The 15216-nt window shown below is 43.8% G+C and overlaps 1 protein-coding gene across 3 annotated transcripts in view; it reads right to left on the bottom strand.

The window, feature by feature from the left end:
* DOCK8 (dedicator of cytokinesis 8) overlaps nucleotides 1-14993 on the bottom strand; it is a 104757-nt gene extending 89764 nt beyond the window's left edge. The window contains exons 1-2 of one of the 3 annotated variants that reach the window (XM_069961889.1): nucleotides 14914-14993; nucleotides 2226-2322 (exon numbers count right to left, since the gene is read on the bottom strand). Coding sequence is in view for 1 of the 3 variants with exons in the window: in XM_069961887.1 (XP_069817988.1) it covers nucleotides 2226-2322; nucleotides 14416-14468 (150 nt within the window). In the remaining 2 variants the exon portion in view is untranslated. The other 2 variants (XM_069961887.1, XM_069961888.1) reach the window with 2 other exon arrangements.
* Nucleotides 14994-15216: the final 223 nt, after the last annotated feature.

The following is a 15216-nucleotide window of genomic DNA, read 5'->3' as shown; positions in this document are numbered from 1 at the left end:
AGAATACTATGATGCAAACAGTCGCGGTTTGACTCATATTAAAAAAAATACCACAAGCTAGCAGAGAAAGGAAACAAGCTACACCGCAGTATCTGTATAAGGAAGTGACTACAATGACAGACATGTTAAAGACATACATTTTCTATCTGTTATAGAGATGACGGCAGTCTACATTTTGAGGGTTTTTTATGCCTACTTTGTAATACAAATGAAGCTAAATCTAGGTTCACATTGCCTGTGTTTGTGTCCCCCAGATGTATACAACTCAGTTCTGAATGTATTGTCTCCAATATGGTGCAAAACTAGCCTTTTGCTGCTTTGGAAAGTTCCCGACACAGAGGTGGCAGCAGAGAGCACTGTGTCGGACTGGAAAGAATACACCACTTCCTGCAGGACATACAGAAGGTGATAAGTACTGGAAGGTTTAAAGGGGTTTGTCTGGGATAAACAGTATAGGTTGATTTTATTCACAGAAGTCATGTATCACTTCAACCTGTGAGGCACTGATGACATAATTATTGTAGTGCAAAATAAGAACAGCAGAATGAGCATTTTAACCATGTCATGATGTACATGAATATTTATAATAATGGTTGAGAATGCAACACTATAGATGTCTTATACATTAAATAATAGTATATCACACATGGGTAAAACAATTCTATTCTCCAGCATCTAAGCACAGGATACAGGATATGTGTGAGACATCTACATTTCATTGACCATGTCTATCACGACTAGCTCAATTTAGTTCAACGTACCTATTTGTACTATTGCATTAGTCTGAACTATACTTATACAGAGTGCTATTATGTATTAAGTATCTGCACCTCAGTGTGTACCATAAGTGCTTGATCTACAGTATGTTAGTAACTATTGTCCTTGTGTCTGGGTCTCCTGACAAACCTGTATTGATGCAGTTTCTTGTAAAGACAGCACTGGGCAGTGTTCAGTGGGGGACACTGTAGGAGCGTGGTGAGGTAACAATAAAGAGTACCCCTTTAATTGTGGACCACAGTGTCTTTTTTAAGGCATATCCAATAAAAGTTAGTTTTTAGTCCCATGTTCCAGTGATGGTAGTGTTACTTTGAATAGAATTTGTGTGCAGAACTGTCAAATAAGCAATGTCACTAGCATTTCTAAACATGACATGATCATCTCGATAGAGAAACAAATGCACAATGTCATCATTAAACACAGTTTGTTTTTATTTCCTAAAATGCATACAGAATACAGGCTGCATTCTATGTCCTCACATGGACTGGTGAGCTACAGGGGTCCCACCTGTCTATATCCCTGACAATTGGGCCCAAGAAGTTATCAGAAGTCAATGGTCACACACTTTATGAAAGTGACACTGCATCAACATGGGCTACTCCTACTCTCATGTGCAAGTGCCAATGTCTGTTTATTGTTCCAGTAACAAAAGTGATCATTAAGTCACCATTTTCCCATGCGTTCCACCTCCTGTGACACCAGCACCCATTCTAGGGCCGTAACCAAAACACCTAAATTGCTAAGATGTTATGACCATTATGATGTCACCACCAATGTGACATCACCATAACTACGACATTAACAAATGCAGCACAATAACTACATAAACAGTCATAGCTGTTTGAATGTGATGGGGGATGCATATTGACTTTATTTTTTTTTCCCTGTAAAGTTATTAGAAAATGGGAGAACAAGGGAGATATATCCTACAGATACCCTGGAGCTCTGAATAAAGAAGAGGTAACAAGAAAAAAGAACATCATCAGTGTACACGTGGTATTATAACAGAGAGCTGGACGAGGAGGTGGTATACAGCTATACAGAGGGTGCAGGCATAGGAGTGGCTTCATATGGATGGATATGATGGTTGCATGAAGAGAATATGAAAGTAGTGAGAGATACATCTTAGTGATGGCTTAGGGCTGATATAAACACACTAGTAATCACGGGGCTCAATTGCAAAGAGGTTGATGAGTTAAAAAATAAAAATTCATAATTTCTATGGTTTCCATGGTACTTTTAACCTTTCGACTAAGCTCTCTATTATCCCTTCTATTGTACTCTCCATTACCATCCATGATCCCTAGCTCCTGGAGGTGAGCCCCTCTTCACTGCCGCTATAACTCTGGTAGTTACAACAAATGGTCTGATGTTACATGTTGACTATGAGACATACCTAAATCAATCTTCAATACCAATAGTAAGGTAATAGAAATGGCGATACTTACTAGCTGGAGAGTAGATGTGTTGGGTGTACTGAAGCTTCGTTGTACAAACCCAGTGCTATGAAGCGTGACATTTTTTCGTATCTCTGCTGAAGAATACCTTAATAGGAACACAAGAGAACAGTTTGCAATGAATCCTAAAGCTGCACCATGTGAATAATCTTTTTTTCATTATATTAAGGCTATGTTTACACTACGTAAAACTACGGCCGTAGTTCTCGCCGCAGAACTACAGCCGGAGTTTTGAGGAGTTGAACATAGCCTAATTTGTAATGGGATCCCAGCCGGACCGTACACACATCGTATGCGCTCCGGAGGAATCCTATGCGGCGCCGGAAAAAACTGACATGTCAGTTTTCTGCGGCCGGAATTTAGTGAATTTAGAAAGACCTGTCAGTTCACACAGTGAAGCAAGCATTATACACAATCCGTGACTGCAGACGGCCCACAGGTCATACTCTGTGAGCTGCCCACAATCACAGACCATGCACTTGTGAAAGGGTCTACAGGTGACGGGAGTCCATGGGGCATGTCTTTTGTTGTTTGCATATGCAATTGTAGCTGAGGCCCCGGTACACTGAGGGCCCATAATCCACCCAGCCATATAAAAAGAAGGATTAAAAAGATGACAGACTTCTGCTAAATACATCAGAAGATAATGCTAGACAGGACTCTCACACACGTAAATGAATATTTTTCATTATGTATACAGATTCTGCAAAGAATGTTATCATAGAGATGGTGCAACATGAAACCCTACTGATTGCAACTTTCGACATGTCTATGTTGTAATGATATATCTAGTATACCCTACCATTGTAAAAGATGCAATGGCAAAATATCTTATCATCAATGTATCTAAAGGAGCTGAGAGGGAATTATGAAACGTATTTTCTCAAGGAAGTGTATCTGTCCTTATAGAGGCAGGATTAATCCCAGTGGCGGACACAGTGATGCAGAGCTGATTCAGCAGCGCTGTGTCCCATCCTTAACAGTGGCGAACTGAAAGTTTTGTACATGAAAATACCCCTTTAAGAAAAATGAATGTCTACTAGTCACAAAAAATTGTTGACAAGTCTTAGGGACCTGAAGAAATGATGAAATCCAACAGCATTTGGTTTTGAAGCAAAAATCCAAAGATTTTATTGCATGTCCATGATACAACAGTGACATTTCAATGCGCAGAAGTCTTTGTCAAGTATGCTTGATAAAGACCTCTATGGGTAAAAACTTTGCTGTTGTATCATGAACATGCAATAAAATCTTTGGACTTTTATCTCAAAACCAGACGCTGTCTATCAGCTTTCCAGCGGGTATCCACCAGAAATGTAAATTTTTTGGGTGGATGGTGGATTGAGCCTGAGAAATTCATTGAGTCAATGGGGCAGATGGAACTTCAAGCGGAGTCCGCCGTGCGACCTCTGCTTAAAATTTCCTCACGTATTTGTTAGGGTAAACATAGCCTCAATCTGATAAGTACCAGAAAGTTGCCTTTTCTGGCATATGTTGATACAAAAAATGTTTTTTGTTTTAATTGATAAAAAAACTATTAATAATTGATTCTTTTCTAAAACATTCTTATGCTGCGTTTACACGGAACGATTATCGTGCAAATTTGCACGATAACGATCGAATTTGAATGATAATTGTACGTGTACACGCAGCTAACGATTAAGCGACGAGCGAGAAATTGTTCATTTTGATCTTTGAACATGTTCTCAAATCGTCATTGGTCGTTTGCAAAAAATTCACAGATCGTTCCGTGTAAACAGTCAGTCACCGATTTAACCTATGTGCAAGATAGGCTTAAGTGATCGCTTAAGTGATCGTTATAAAAAAAAAAAAAACGTTACTTCGAAATCGTTAATCGTACGATCGGGCGAATTTTCGCTCCATGTAAACCCAGCATTACTTGCAGACCTTTTCCACACCTGCTTAAAACATTTGCACAGTACTGTGTACTGTGATGCACCACTGCCATCCAGTTCATTGGCCTAAATGCAGTCAGCTGCCCAGCAGACAACACTATTGAGTCCCAGTAAGGGTGGGTTCACACTACAGAATCTGCGCAGATAAGTTCCAGCAGATTCCATCGCCCATACCATAGAATAGTGTCTATGGCACGGGCGGAGATGCACGCCGCTGCGAGCGGGTACGAGGGATGGAATCCGCCGGAACGTATCCATGCGGATTCTGTAGTGTGAACCCACCCTAAAGCAGAAAGTGAACAGAACAGTTTGAGCCACTGACGTAGAATATGTTGTCATCCATCCCTTTTTTAATAGGATGCCAATGTACTGGTTTAACACAATGGGGGACATTTATGAAAGGTACGCCCGAGGCGTGCGCCAGGGAGAAGGTGCAGATTCGCCCCTTCTCCCTGGCGTACACCTGATGGAAGCAAGTGTAGATTTCGTACGCGTGCGCCTGAGTGAATCCTGCCGGGAAAAGGGGCCTAATTTAAGACCATCGTACTTGTATGGCGGTCTTCGTAAATCCCTCCCATAGTGTACCTAGCCTTAGGTCCCAAAGAGTATTATGCTGTTATTAAATCAAACATTATCGATTAAAAAAAAAAAAAATCAAACATTATAGTCCCACAACAAGTAATAGGGAAAAATGAAAAGAGGAAAATATCTATGCTATAAACATGCAACCATACAAAAATTCTAAATATTTTGTTCCCGGCTGTCTTTGTTACTATGAGTCTATAAAGTGTTGCTGCCATCTGCTGGGTTACTTGAGAACAGTTTACAGAATGTTTTCTACAAGAGATTTGCACACAATATGCAAAATTACTATTGATTTGAAAATCAGGATTTAGATCAGCAGCCATCCAGGGTGGAATCACATTAGACATTTTTCCAAAAGAGCCAATAAAAACTCCAAAACTGGTGCATGGCAATTGGGGCTCTAAAAAGGTGCAGCCAGAAGTCAGCTGAGAGTCAATGGAGAAAAATGAAATTCAATACCCACAGGATGTTTTTTGCTATGAAGTTTTTTCAGGGAAGTCTGGCATTTTTCAGTGCATTTGCAGTTTTGTGAAATCACAGCAGACCCTGTGTTCAGCATTTTTTTTCAGAGCAACATGGTGTTTTTACCTCACCAACTTCTATAGTGGGGTAAAAACCCTATAAAACATTGGGAGAGATTTATCAGACATGGTGTAAAGTGAAACTGGCTCAGTTGCCCCTAGCAACCAATCAGATTTCACTTTTCATTCCTCACAGACTCTTTGGAAAATGAAAGGTGGAATCTGATTGGTTGCTAGGGGCAACTGAGCCAGTTTCACTTCAAACCATGTTTGATAAATCTCCCCCATTATATCTATATGCATATTAATTACTAGTATTTTCCCCCAATTGTTTATTAGAAATCTTGGAATCCAGGCAAGGACAAAACGCCAGAGGTAAAAACACCTATACTAATTTGTACTAAACCCCAAAAAACACGGCAAAAATAGGCAAAAGTATTGATGCATGAGCTGACAGACATGCAATTCCTGCCATGGACAGTAGTGGCAGTGCAGAGCACCATATCGGCTCATTTTTCTACTGGGGGAAGCTGCAGCATATTGCACAGCAAGGGTATTATGATGATGATGATGATGGTGATGATGATTTGTTAAACAGACTTTTATTACAAATCTACATTACATTATGACCAGACCAGTTATTTAAAACTTTTCTCCATATACTGACATATTTCTGCAGGGCAGTTTAGTGTAGTTTCTGGTGCATGATTTAGTTGAAGCCATTAGTAAGTTTGAAAAGGTGGGCAATATATCAGGAACTTTTTCTGTTTTCCATTTCACATGCACAGTGTGAACCTGACCTAAACTGAGTGTTGATAAATACAATTTGCCCTAATAGTCTACCTATATCATACATCTACTTATATGAGGTTTCTATATTCTTGAAGGGAATTGGTCAGCTCCCTAAGGCTCTATTCACACGGAGTAAAACTGGCGGAATTCCATGGCGCAGAATTCCTGCCAGCCTCCATGTCATAATGACAGTCTATGGGAGGCTAACGTGCCTCCTCTCTCCGTGCTGAAAAATGTTCATTCTTCAGCGCAGAGAGAGGAGGCGCGCAAGCCTCCCATAGACTGTCACTATGGCACAGAGGCTTTAGAGTTTTACTCCGTGTGAACAGAGCCTTAGGGTTCGTAAACGCTCCCTAGCATTTTGAACGAAGCTTCCAGGACTCGATTAAAGGGGTAGTGCGGTGCTACACATTTATTCACTAAATAACACACATTACAAAGTTATACAACTTTGTAATGTGTATTATTTAAGTTAATGGCCCCCTTCTCCAGCTCCAGCCGTCCCTCATGCCGGCCCCCCTCCAGCCCGTCATCAGCTGCTCAACCCTGATTGGCTGAACATAACTGTGCTCAGCCAATCAAGGCTGAGCAGCTGATGACACGGCAGAGGGGGGCCGGCATGAGGAAGGGCTGGAGCGGTCCGGCCAGCCTCCTGAAGATTACGTCATTGTCCCAAGATGGCGGCCGGGGTCCACAGCGATTCCATAAGTATAATGCACCACACTTCCGGGGGTGGGGGGAACACAGGGAACGGGGCCATTCACTTAAATAACACACATTGCAAAGTTGTATAACTTTGTAATGTGTGTTATTTAGTGAATAAATGTGTAGCACCGCACTACCCCTTTAAATCTGAGTGGCTGGGAGGGGGATGGGGTTTAGGGTGACTACATGCCCCTGCAGCTCCACCCCCATGCCTATTTACTAGGTGCCAGAAGTGGTGATTCAAGTTGCGGCATCACTGGAGGCTTACAGGCACAGTGTCCAAACGGTGTGCATAAAATCTACAAGGTACTGAGAAGCATTTATTAGCCATAAGGGAGCTAACTAGTTTCCTTAAAAGGATCATGTACCTTTGGTTAGTATATCATGCAAGGCGTTAAGAAATGTTTTAGAGAATGCAGTTCTTCCACTTTAACAATAACAAAAAATGTAGCAGCAAAGTTTCTGGGCGCTATGTTTCTTGCAACTTCAAAGATGAAAAATGAACTTTAAGATGTTGTTCACGAAAAAATGTTTTCTTTCAAATCAACTGGTGTCAGAAAGTGCAAGAGATTTTGTAACTTACTTCTATTAAAAAAGTATTTCAGTACTTATCAGCTGCTGTATGTCCTGCAGGAAGTGGTGTATTCTTTCAAGTCTGACACAGTGCACTCTGCTGCCACCTCTGTTTGAGACAGGAACTGTCCAGAGCAGTAGCAAATTCCTATAGAAAGCCTCTCCTGCTCTCCAGACTGAAAAGAATACCACTTCCTGTAGGACATACAGCAGCTGATAAGTACCGAAAGACTTGAAGATATTTTAATAGAAGTAAATTACAAATCTCTGGCACTTTCTTGCACTAGTTGATTTGAAAGAAAAAACTTTTGGCTGAACTCCCCCTTTAATGCAGCAGAGCATGAACGCTTCTGAAGGGTTGTTTGCATCACATAAACAGGATTCCAAAATCAGGTGAGCAGGAAATCATCAACCACTGAAAACTACTGTTTAACTTGTAAGGTACGAATATGCCACGGCACGAATACTTTACTGCTCGGACAATCTTCGTCAACGCCCAAAGCACACACCCCTCCTGGAAGTCTTTAGTAATAAGTTTACACCAGTGCAGCATAGAGGCAAATTTCTTCCTGAATTTGTCATGTGTAATAAAACACGGCAATGTGGTCGTAGGGTGTGAAATGTCTGCACACATGTCTATACCTGAGCTGTCATGACAACTATGTAACCAAGTCAATAGGAAATATCTAACAGGCAGACACGAACTGAACGTAACAGGGCTGTTTGTGAAGAGTCATATTTCACATTACCACTTTACTGGATTTTACATAGGTCAAACACACAGATAAAGAATGCAGATGAAACCGACTATGAAATATAAAAAGTGTACAATCCCTCAGGCTGTGAGGCTACACAGTGATAAGCAATTTATAGGTACTGCACATTGCAATGCATTGATACTGTTCTGGATAGGTCACACTACTAATACTGCATAAAGTTGCAAATGTGATTAAAGGAGAAGTCAGGCCAAAATGACAAATCGTTTGCAGGCAAGAGAAGATAATAAAGAAGCTCTACTTACCTGTCCCTGCTCCCCTGCAGCATTGCCATTGCTTAGGAATGCCGCTCATCCAGTCAATGACTTGGGTGGAACACTGCTCCAGTCACTGACTAGCTGAGTGGACCCTTCTCGCCAAGTCGCGGCGACACCAGAACAAGGATTGCATCAGTGAGCCTGTGACGTGGCACTGTGTGGGAACAGAGACGGGTAACCATAGATTCTTAGGGGGACGTTTATCAAAAAGTCATATTTTTCGGCGGAAAATGGCCAGATGCGAATAAATTTATTTGCAAATGGCCATTTTGTGAAAAAATATTTGCATCTGGCCATTTTCCGCCCGGTACGCCGGTGAGGCAGGCAGGGGGTGTGGAGGGGGACAAACAGGGGGCACGGACTCTGGGTCCGCTTTATTCATAATTTTTCTCAGGGAAAAATGATCAGGAAACCTACGCCAGCTCTGAGCTGGCGTAGGTTTCCTCAGCGCACACACTGGTGCGCACGGGATTTATGTAGAGGCAGTGCGCCTCTACGTAAATATTCGTACTGTCAGAGCCGCGGGGACATTTTTAAGTCCGGCGCAGAAAACGCCGGACTTAGTAAATGTCCCCCTAAATTTTTTATTATGTTTTGTTAGGTTGCTGTTACATATCTTTCTATGATAGGCCATGACCACACAACGCTTTTTTTGTCTGTTTTGACGGCTGTTTTTTTTGGATCATTTTGTTACATTGTGATATCAAAATGGAGACAGGAGTGGTGCTGTCTCTTGAAGAAAGTGGCCATATTTTTGTAGCACTGGATAACCCCTTAAATGGAAATGAGTGGCAATACCACACACAAAATGAAGAGTGGTGCTGACTAGGGATGGTCCGAACCTGCCGAGGTTCGGGTTCGTATGAACCCAAACCCTCGGCAGCAGATTCCCGCTGTCTGCCCGCTCCGTGGAGTGGGCGGATACAGCGGGAGTAACGCCTGGAAAACTGGGATACAGCCTATGGCTATGGCTGTATCCCAGTTTCCCAGACGGTCCTCCCGCTGGCGGGAATCATTACCGAGGGTTCGGGTTAGTACGAACCCGAACCGAACTAGGTTCGGACCATCCTTAGTGCTGGCTATAGAACCAAGCAGCCATAGTTTTCTAATCCTGGATAAACTCAATATAGAATGTTAAAGCGACTCTGTACCCACAATCTGACCCCCCCAAACCGCTTGTACCTTCATATAGCTGCTTTTAATCCAAGATCTGTCCTGGGGTCCGTTCAGCAGGTGATGCAGTTATTGTCATAAAAAATTATTTTTAAAATTGCAGCTCCATGCCAAACGGTAGTATCTGTGCCCTAACTTTGCACCACCCCTCCGTCCCTCCTCCCCACCCTCCTCATCATTAGGAATGCTCCAGGCAGATTGTCTCCTATTCCCCACCTGTGTTACCACGGCACATGGGCTGGATCATTAAGAAACCTGTGCAATGTTTAAACAGGAGTAAATGTTCCAGTGGCATTCCTAAATATTAAGAGGGTGGGGAGTAGGGACAGAGGGGGTGGTGCAATGTTAGGGCACAGATACGCCCGTAAGGCACGGGGCTGCAATTTTAAAAGTAATTTTTTTATGACAATAACTGCATCACCTGCCAAACGGACCGCAGGACAGATCTTGGATTAAAAGCAGCTATCCGAAGGTACAAGTGGTTTGGGGGGACAGATTGTGGGTACAGAGTCCCTTTAAATCTTATCAAATCTTTGATAAACAGTAACTAACACCTCAGTGTATGCTTAAAGGGAACCAGTCAGCCCAATTGGTCTGATATGGTTCCCTGGAGCACTGTATACATCCCCCGGCCGTGGCTGCAGCAGAAGCTGTATACTGGAGAAAAAAAGGTTTTCTTACCAGGGCGTGCGACAGGCAGAGGCGGGGAGGTAGTCACCGCTCTCTGCCTGTCAGTGCACTCAGAGGGGATTATAGTTGAGGGGGCTGGTGGCTGCATACGACACTCTGGTCCCCTGGTCCCCGGCCGCTTCCTGGTCTGAGCGGCGACCAGGGTCTCGATATGTGAGGTCAGCCAGTCAGCGGTCATAGTAGGGCTGCTGACTGGCTGAGCGACCCCACACATCAGACCAGGAGGCGGCCAGGGACCCGGGGACCAGATTGGCGGTATGCAACCACCAGCACCAGAGCGGGGGCTAAAAAAATTGGTCTATCACCTTTAATCAGACAGCTTTTTAGGGCAGTTTTTTGTAAAGCTAAAGCCAGCAGTAGAATTATAAGAAAGGAGAAATGTAGAGAAGAACGTTACAGTTCTCCTACCTGTTGTATCCACTCCTAGGGGGGGGGGGCGACTGCCAGTAAGACTGCTAAAGGAGAAGGAAAAAAATACAGGGTGCTGTGTGTGTGTGTGTGTGAATCCTCCCTAAAACCTCACCAGGCAACACATATGTGATAGAAATAGCAGAGCAATTGAGGCGGATTTAGTAGAACTGTCACTGGGGGGCAGGTTTGTGATTATGCCAATTCATAAATCATTCATTTGGGTTATATCTTAATATTTCTCTACATGTGACGCAAGATCAAAACCAGCTCTGACCAGTTCTACATGTGCTCTACTGGCAACTAACAGCAGTTCTTGTTCTAGCAGACCCAGTCTGTCTATGTATATTACGTGTGCAGCCAGTTATCTGAATGGCTGCATGTAATACTACATTCCCTATAGCAGCTGGTACAGGGAAGGGAGCAGATGGCAGTAACCTCCTCAGCCTCTCATAATAAAGATGTTGTCTGTGATGAGACAAGCCCTTGGAGTAGCCCTGTACAGTCCTTACATGTGTCTGGCAGGAGGACTGATGCATACTTACTGATAACTAATACCAATTATATTTTTGTTAAAGGGGTATTTGCACCTTAGACTTTCTGAGTTCAGATGTAGAACCCACATCTACCAGATGTATATGGCAAATCCCATGACGAGAATACCCCTTAAAAAGTCTTTGCATCTAGCAAACATAATGGTACAAATAATAGGTAAGTCCACAAATAGCAGAAAAGATCCAATGCTGGAAATCCCACAGGATATCCTTCTGTGGATTCTTCTGCAGATCGAAAGTTGATACCGCTGCCACATGTCAAATTTTGGCATGGAAAAAAATGATGTTAAAATGTTGTCTTAATGTATTGTGCTGTAATTTGCAGCCCTTCCATCATGTGAGGGGTAAAGCTGCCCATACACATCAGGCATCTGTCTGACAACAATCACCACTTTACCCATGCACACTCAGCTTAGCAGATTGTGAATATCCTCTCAACTGTGAAAGGGGAGGAAGCCGCTGCCAGACTCCTCTGTTGGCAGCAAATCTCCCTGAGAAGAAACGGTTTGGGCAGTTCAACATGCCCGATTCTGATCTTCACTCGCATCTCCCTTCAAGGGGAGTCAAGAGGCCACTATACCAAATAGATGGCCTGCCACATGAAATCGCCAATCGTCACATATGGCTATGTGCACACTACAGAATTGCAACGGAAAATCCGTCACGAATTCCAGAGCCCGTTCATTTGTTGAACAGACGACGGAATCCGCCCATGCATAGAATGGAGTCTATGACACAGGCGGAGATGTGGGCGCAAAAGAGTAGCCATGTTTTTTTTTTTCTTATCCTAGATAACTCATATAATTTAGCAATAGTTACAAGATACATAAAAATAAAGTCAGCTAATGCCATGTTATCTGAAAGCTCATGTCAGAAAATACTGTGTGGAAGTACTAAATGTTACAACATACATGAACTTTCACAATCCTCATTAGTTCCTTGGGTCACCACAATGCATTACCTCAGAGGAAAATTGAGAAACACACCAGAGTGGTATATACCTTTTTTTGTGTCGTTTGACGTAATTAGGGGAACTAGAAAATGTACAAAGTGTTATTCAGAGTGTCATAGTGACATATTATATAAAGTACAATGATCCCTATTATGGCCACAGCTGATTGGAGGGGATGCCAAGGTGTTGGCTCTTCTGCACAGCCATGGCACCTGCACTTGTCAATGGAGCTGGAAAGAGTTGGTACAATACTCTGGGTAATACAAAGCCCACTGCTTCTGCTTCTGTACATTGTTCCCTTTCGGGCAACTAAAGGCCTATCCTGAGGATACACATTAGACAGTCAGCTGTATGGGGACCTCAGGTTTACACTGTATAAGTATTACAGAATATTAGTAGACATGCTCCTATATTCTTGTATTATCTGTCAATAAATGTTTTTAGTTTCTTTTTCATTTTGCAATAGAGTTGAGGAAAGTACAGTCAGTCCGCCAGTCTTGCAGTGGTAGTTGCACACATGACCATTGCCACTCTGTCCATACAAGTTTGTAACATGATGTGATAGGAAGTTGCAAAGCGGATTTAAAGGGGTAGTTCAGAAAAAAAAATTCTTTCAAATCATTTGGTGCCAGAGATTTGTCATTTACTTCTACTAAAACATATTAAGTACTTATCATCTGCTGTATGTCCTGCAGGAAGAGGTGTATTCTATCCAGTCTGACACAGTGCTCTCTAATGTCACTTCTGACAACAGCAAATCCTCATAGAAAACTTCTCCTGCTCTCCAGACTGGAAAGAATACGCCACTTCCAGCAGAACATACAGCAGCTGATAAGTACTGGAAGACTTGAGATTTTCTAATAAAAGTAAATTACAAATCTCTGGCTCTTTCTGGCACCAGTTGATTCGAGACAAAATTTTTGTTGCTGAACTACGCCTTTAAATTTAAATCAGATGCATCTAACCTGCTGTTATGCCCCGATAGTGCACAGGGTGCTAAGAATTAAGGTGATTCTTACATTGCTCCTCAGCACTGTTTAGTTTCATCCATGCTAATGAGGAGGTTTGGTGCACTGGGGGCGGGACTACTGCCCTCAGTGGAACAATCCACCCCACCCCTGCAGTCTAGTGTGCCGGAGTGACGTCACTGCAGAGCATCACTCCAATATCCGTTAGAAGGGGCGGGGCCGATCCATGCACTGAGGGCAGTAGACCCATCCCCAGTGCACCAAACTTATTATATTAGTATATGGATTAAACTATAAACTTAACGAAAATAGCACTTACCTTCATCCTCAGCGCCCCGTGCATCGGGAAATAACAGCAGATTTAATGTGTTTAACCTGCTGTTAGTTTCCCTTTAATGCCCAATAGTATATATCTGCATCATCACCACCGCCATCACAGTGACAGATGCCTTCATCTAAAGTGCCCGTCAAAAATGACGGCATACAGGAGCTGCACCACCTTCATCCCACCAGGACCACCATCACACCACTGCTATCCCACCAGGACCACCATCACACCAGGACCACCATCACACCACTGCTATCCCACCAGGACCACCATCACACCACTGCCATCCCACCAGGACCACCATCACACCACTGCCATCCCACCAGGACCACCATCACACCACCGCCATCACACCCAGACCACCATCACACCACCGCTATCATACATGACAGATGCCTTCATATGAGGTACCTGCCAGAAATGACAGCCAACAGAACTGCTGTGGAGTAGTCTCCAGGCCTGCCATGGCACTGTGCCTGATTGTGCTCTCCATGGCACAGATAAGGCGGCAATGTCAATAGGATGCCAAAGTAGCATGCACGGACAGGAAGGGGTCCCACTGATCCCTGCATAGGAGTTTTGTTTCAGGCTCAAAAGTTCAGCAAACCGCACTTTTACTGGATACAACACATATATACATATATATACTGACCTAAACATAGACACTTGCTGAACACATTCAGATCACAGAAATTCTTATCATGCCTGTCCCAGAATATGTCAGCCTCCTAATCTATTATCTGGCTAATGTGAACGATCCTCTAGTCTGGGGTGTCAGGTTATTACTGACAAGCAATGCCTCTTTGCCATACTGGGTATAACCCAATGGTCACCTATGGGACTAAATCAGTAATCCTCTATTATAGCCACAGGCGCAGGGCATGCAGCAGCTACAGGTGCTCGGGAGTTATGTGTATAACATGTAAGCACACGCCGGGACACCTCATCTCCCCTGCAGCTACAGTGCATTACATTGTACCGACCTGTTGAGCTTGTTAGCAAATGCCCTCCTCTCTGCGCTGGACAGCGACGCCATGCTCAGCCTCCTGTAAGTGGCGCTCAGCCTCCTGTAAGTGGCGCTCAGCCTCCTGCAAGTGGCGCACAGTTGGCGCACGGCGCTCCTTCATGCCCCGCCAGCTGTCACTCTGCACTTCCGTATTCCGCTCCGTGCTGCCACCCTGCCCGGTGCCACAGGAGGGGGCGGCAGCTGCAGCCTCCCGGGGCTCTCACTGCATGGTGCTCCCCAGGCTTGTCAGCAGGATGGGCTCCATTCAGACTGGCGCAGGCGATGCGGACCGCAGAGCGGTGAGGAAGCTGCTGTAATGTGATCCGGAGTGTACAGGGGGAATCGCCGCCCCGAGGCTTCCTACACCGGCGCGGCTGCGTCTCTTACTGCACGGTTTATTCTATGGGTGGAACACTGATCCCTATGCAGGTCACCTAGTGGCAACCAAAGCGTTAACTAGAGTTCTCTTTCTTACCACGTGATTCGGAGTGACTTCTGCTTTTCACAGTGGGCAGACGACTTCTTATGAAGTGTTTTCTTACAAGTGTTCAGTCCTTCCCGCCCTGTAATGTGGAGGAGCTGCTATACAGACGAGTGTCAGCTCTGTGGGTCAGATTAGGGTGAGAAGGATGATCCTATGTATACAATGGATAGGAGCTAAGGGCCACCCTATTCCATCGGACGATTATCGTTTGCATAATCGTTAACGATCTCAAACGACTGCTATTGCGAAAGACCTGAAAACGTTCACTCATTTCCATGGAACGATAATCGTTAC

The sequence above is a fragment of the Dendropsophus ebraccatus genome, chromosome 3 (genome assembly GCF_027789765.1).
Source record: "Dendropsophus ebraccatus isolate aDenEbr1 chromosome 3, aDenEbr1.pat, whole genome shotgun sequence".
Classification (NCBI taxonomy): domain Eukaryota; kingdom Metazoa; phylum Chordata; class Amphibia; order Anura; family Hylidae; genus Dendropsophus; species Dendropsophus ebraccatus.
This window is presented reverse-complemented; position numbering and strand designations above follow the sequence as displayed.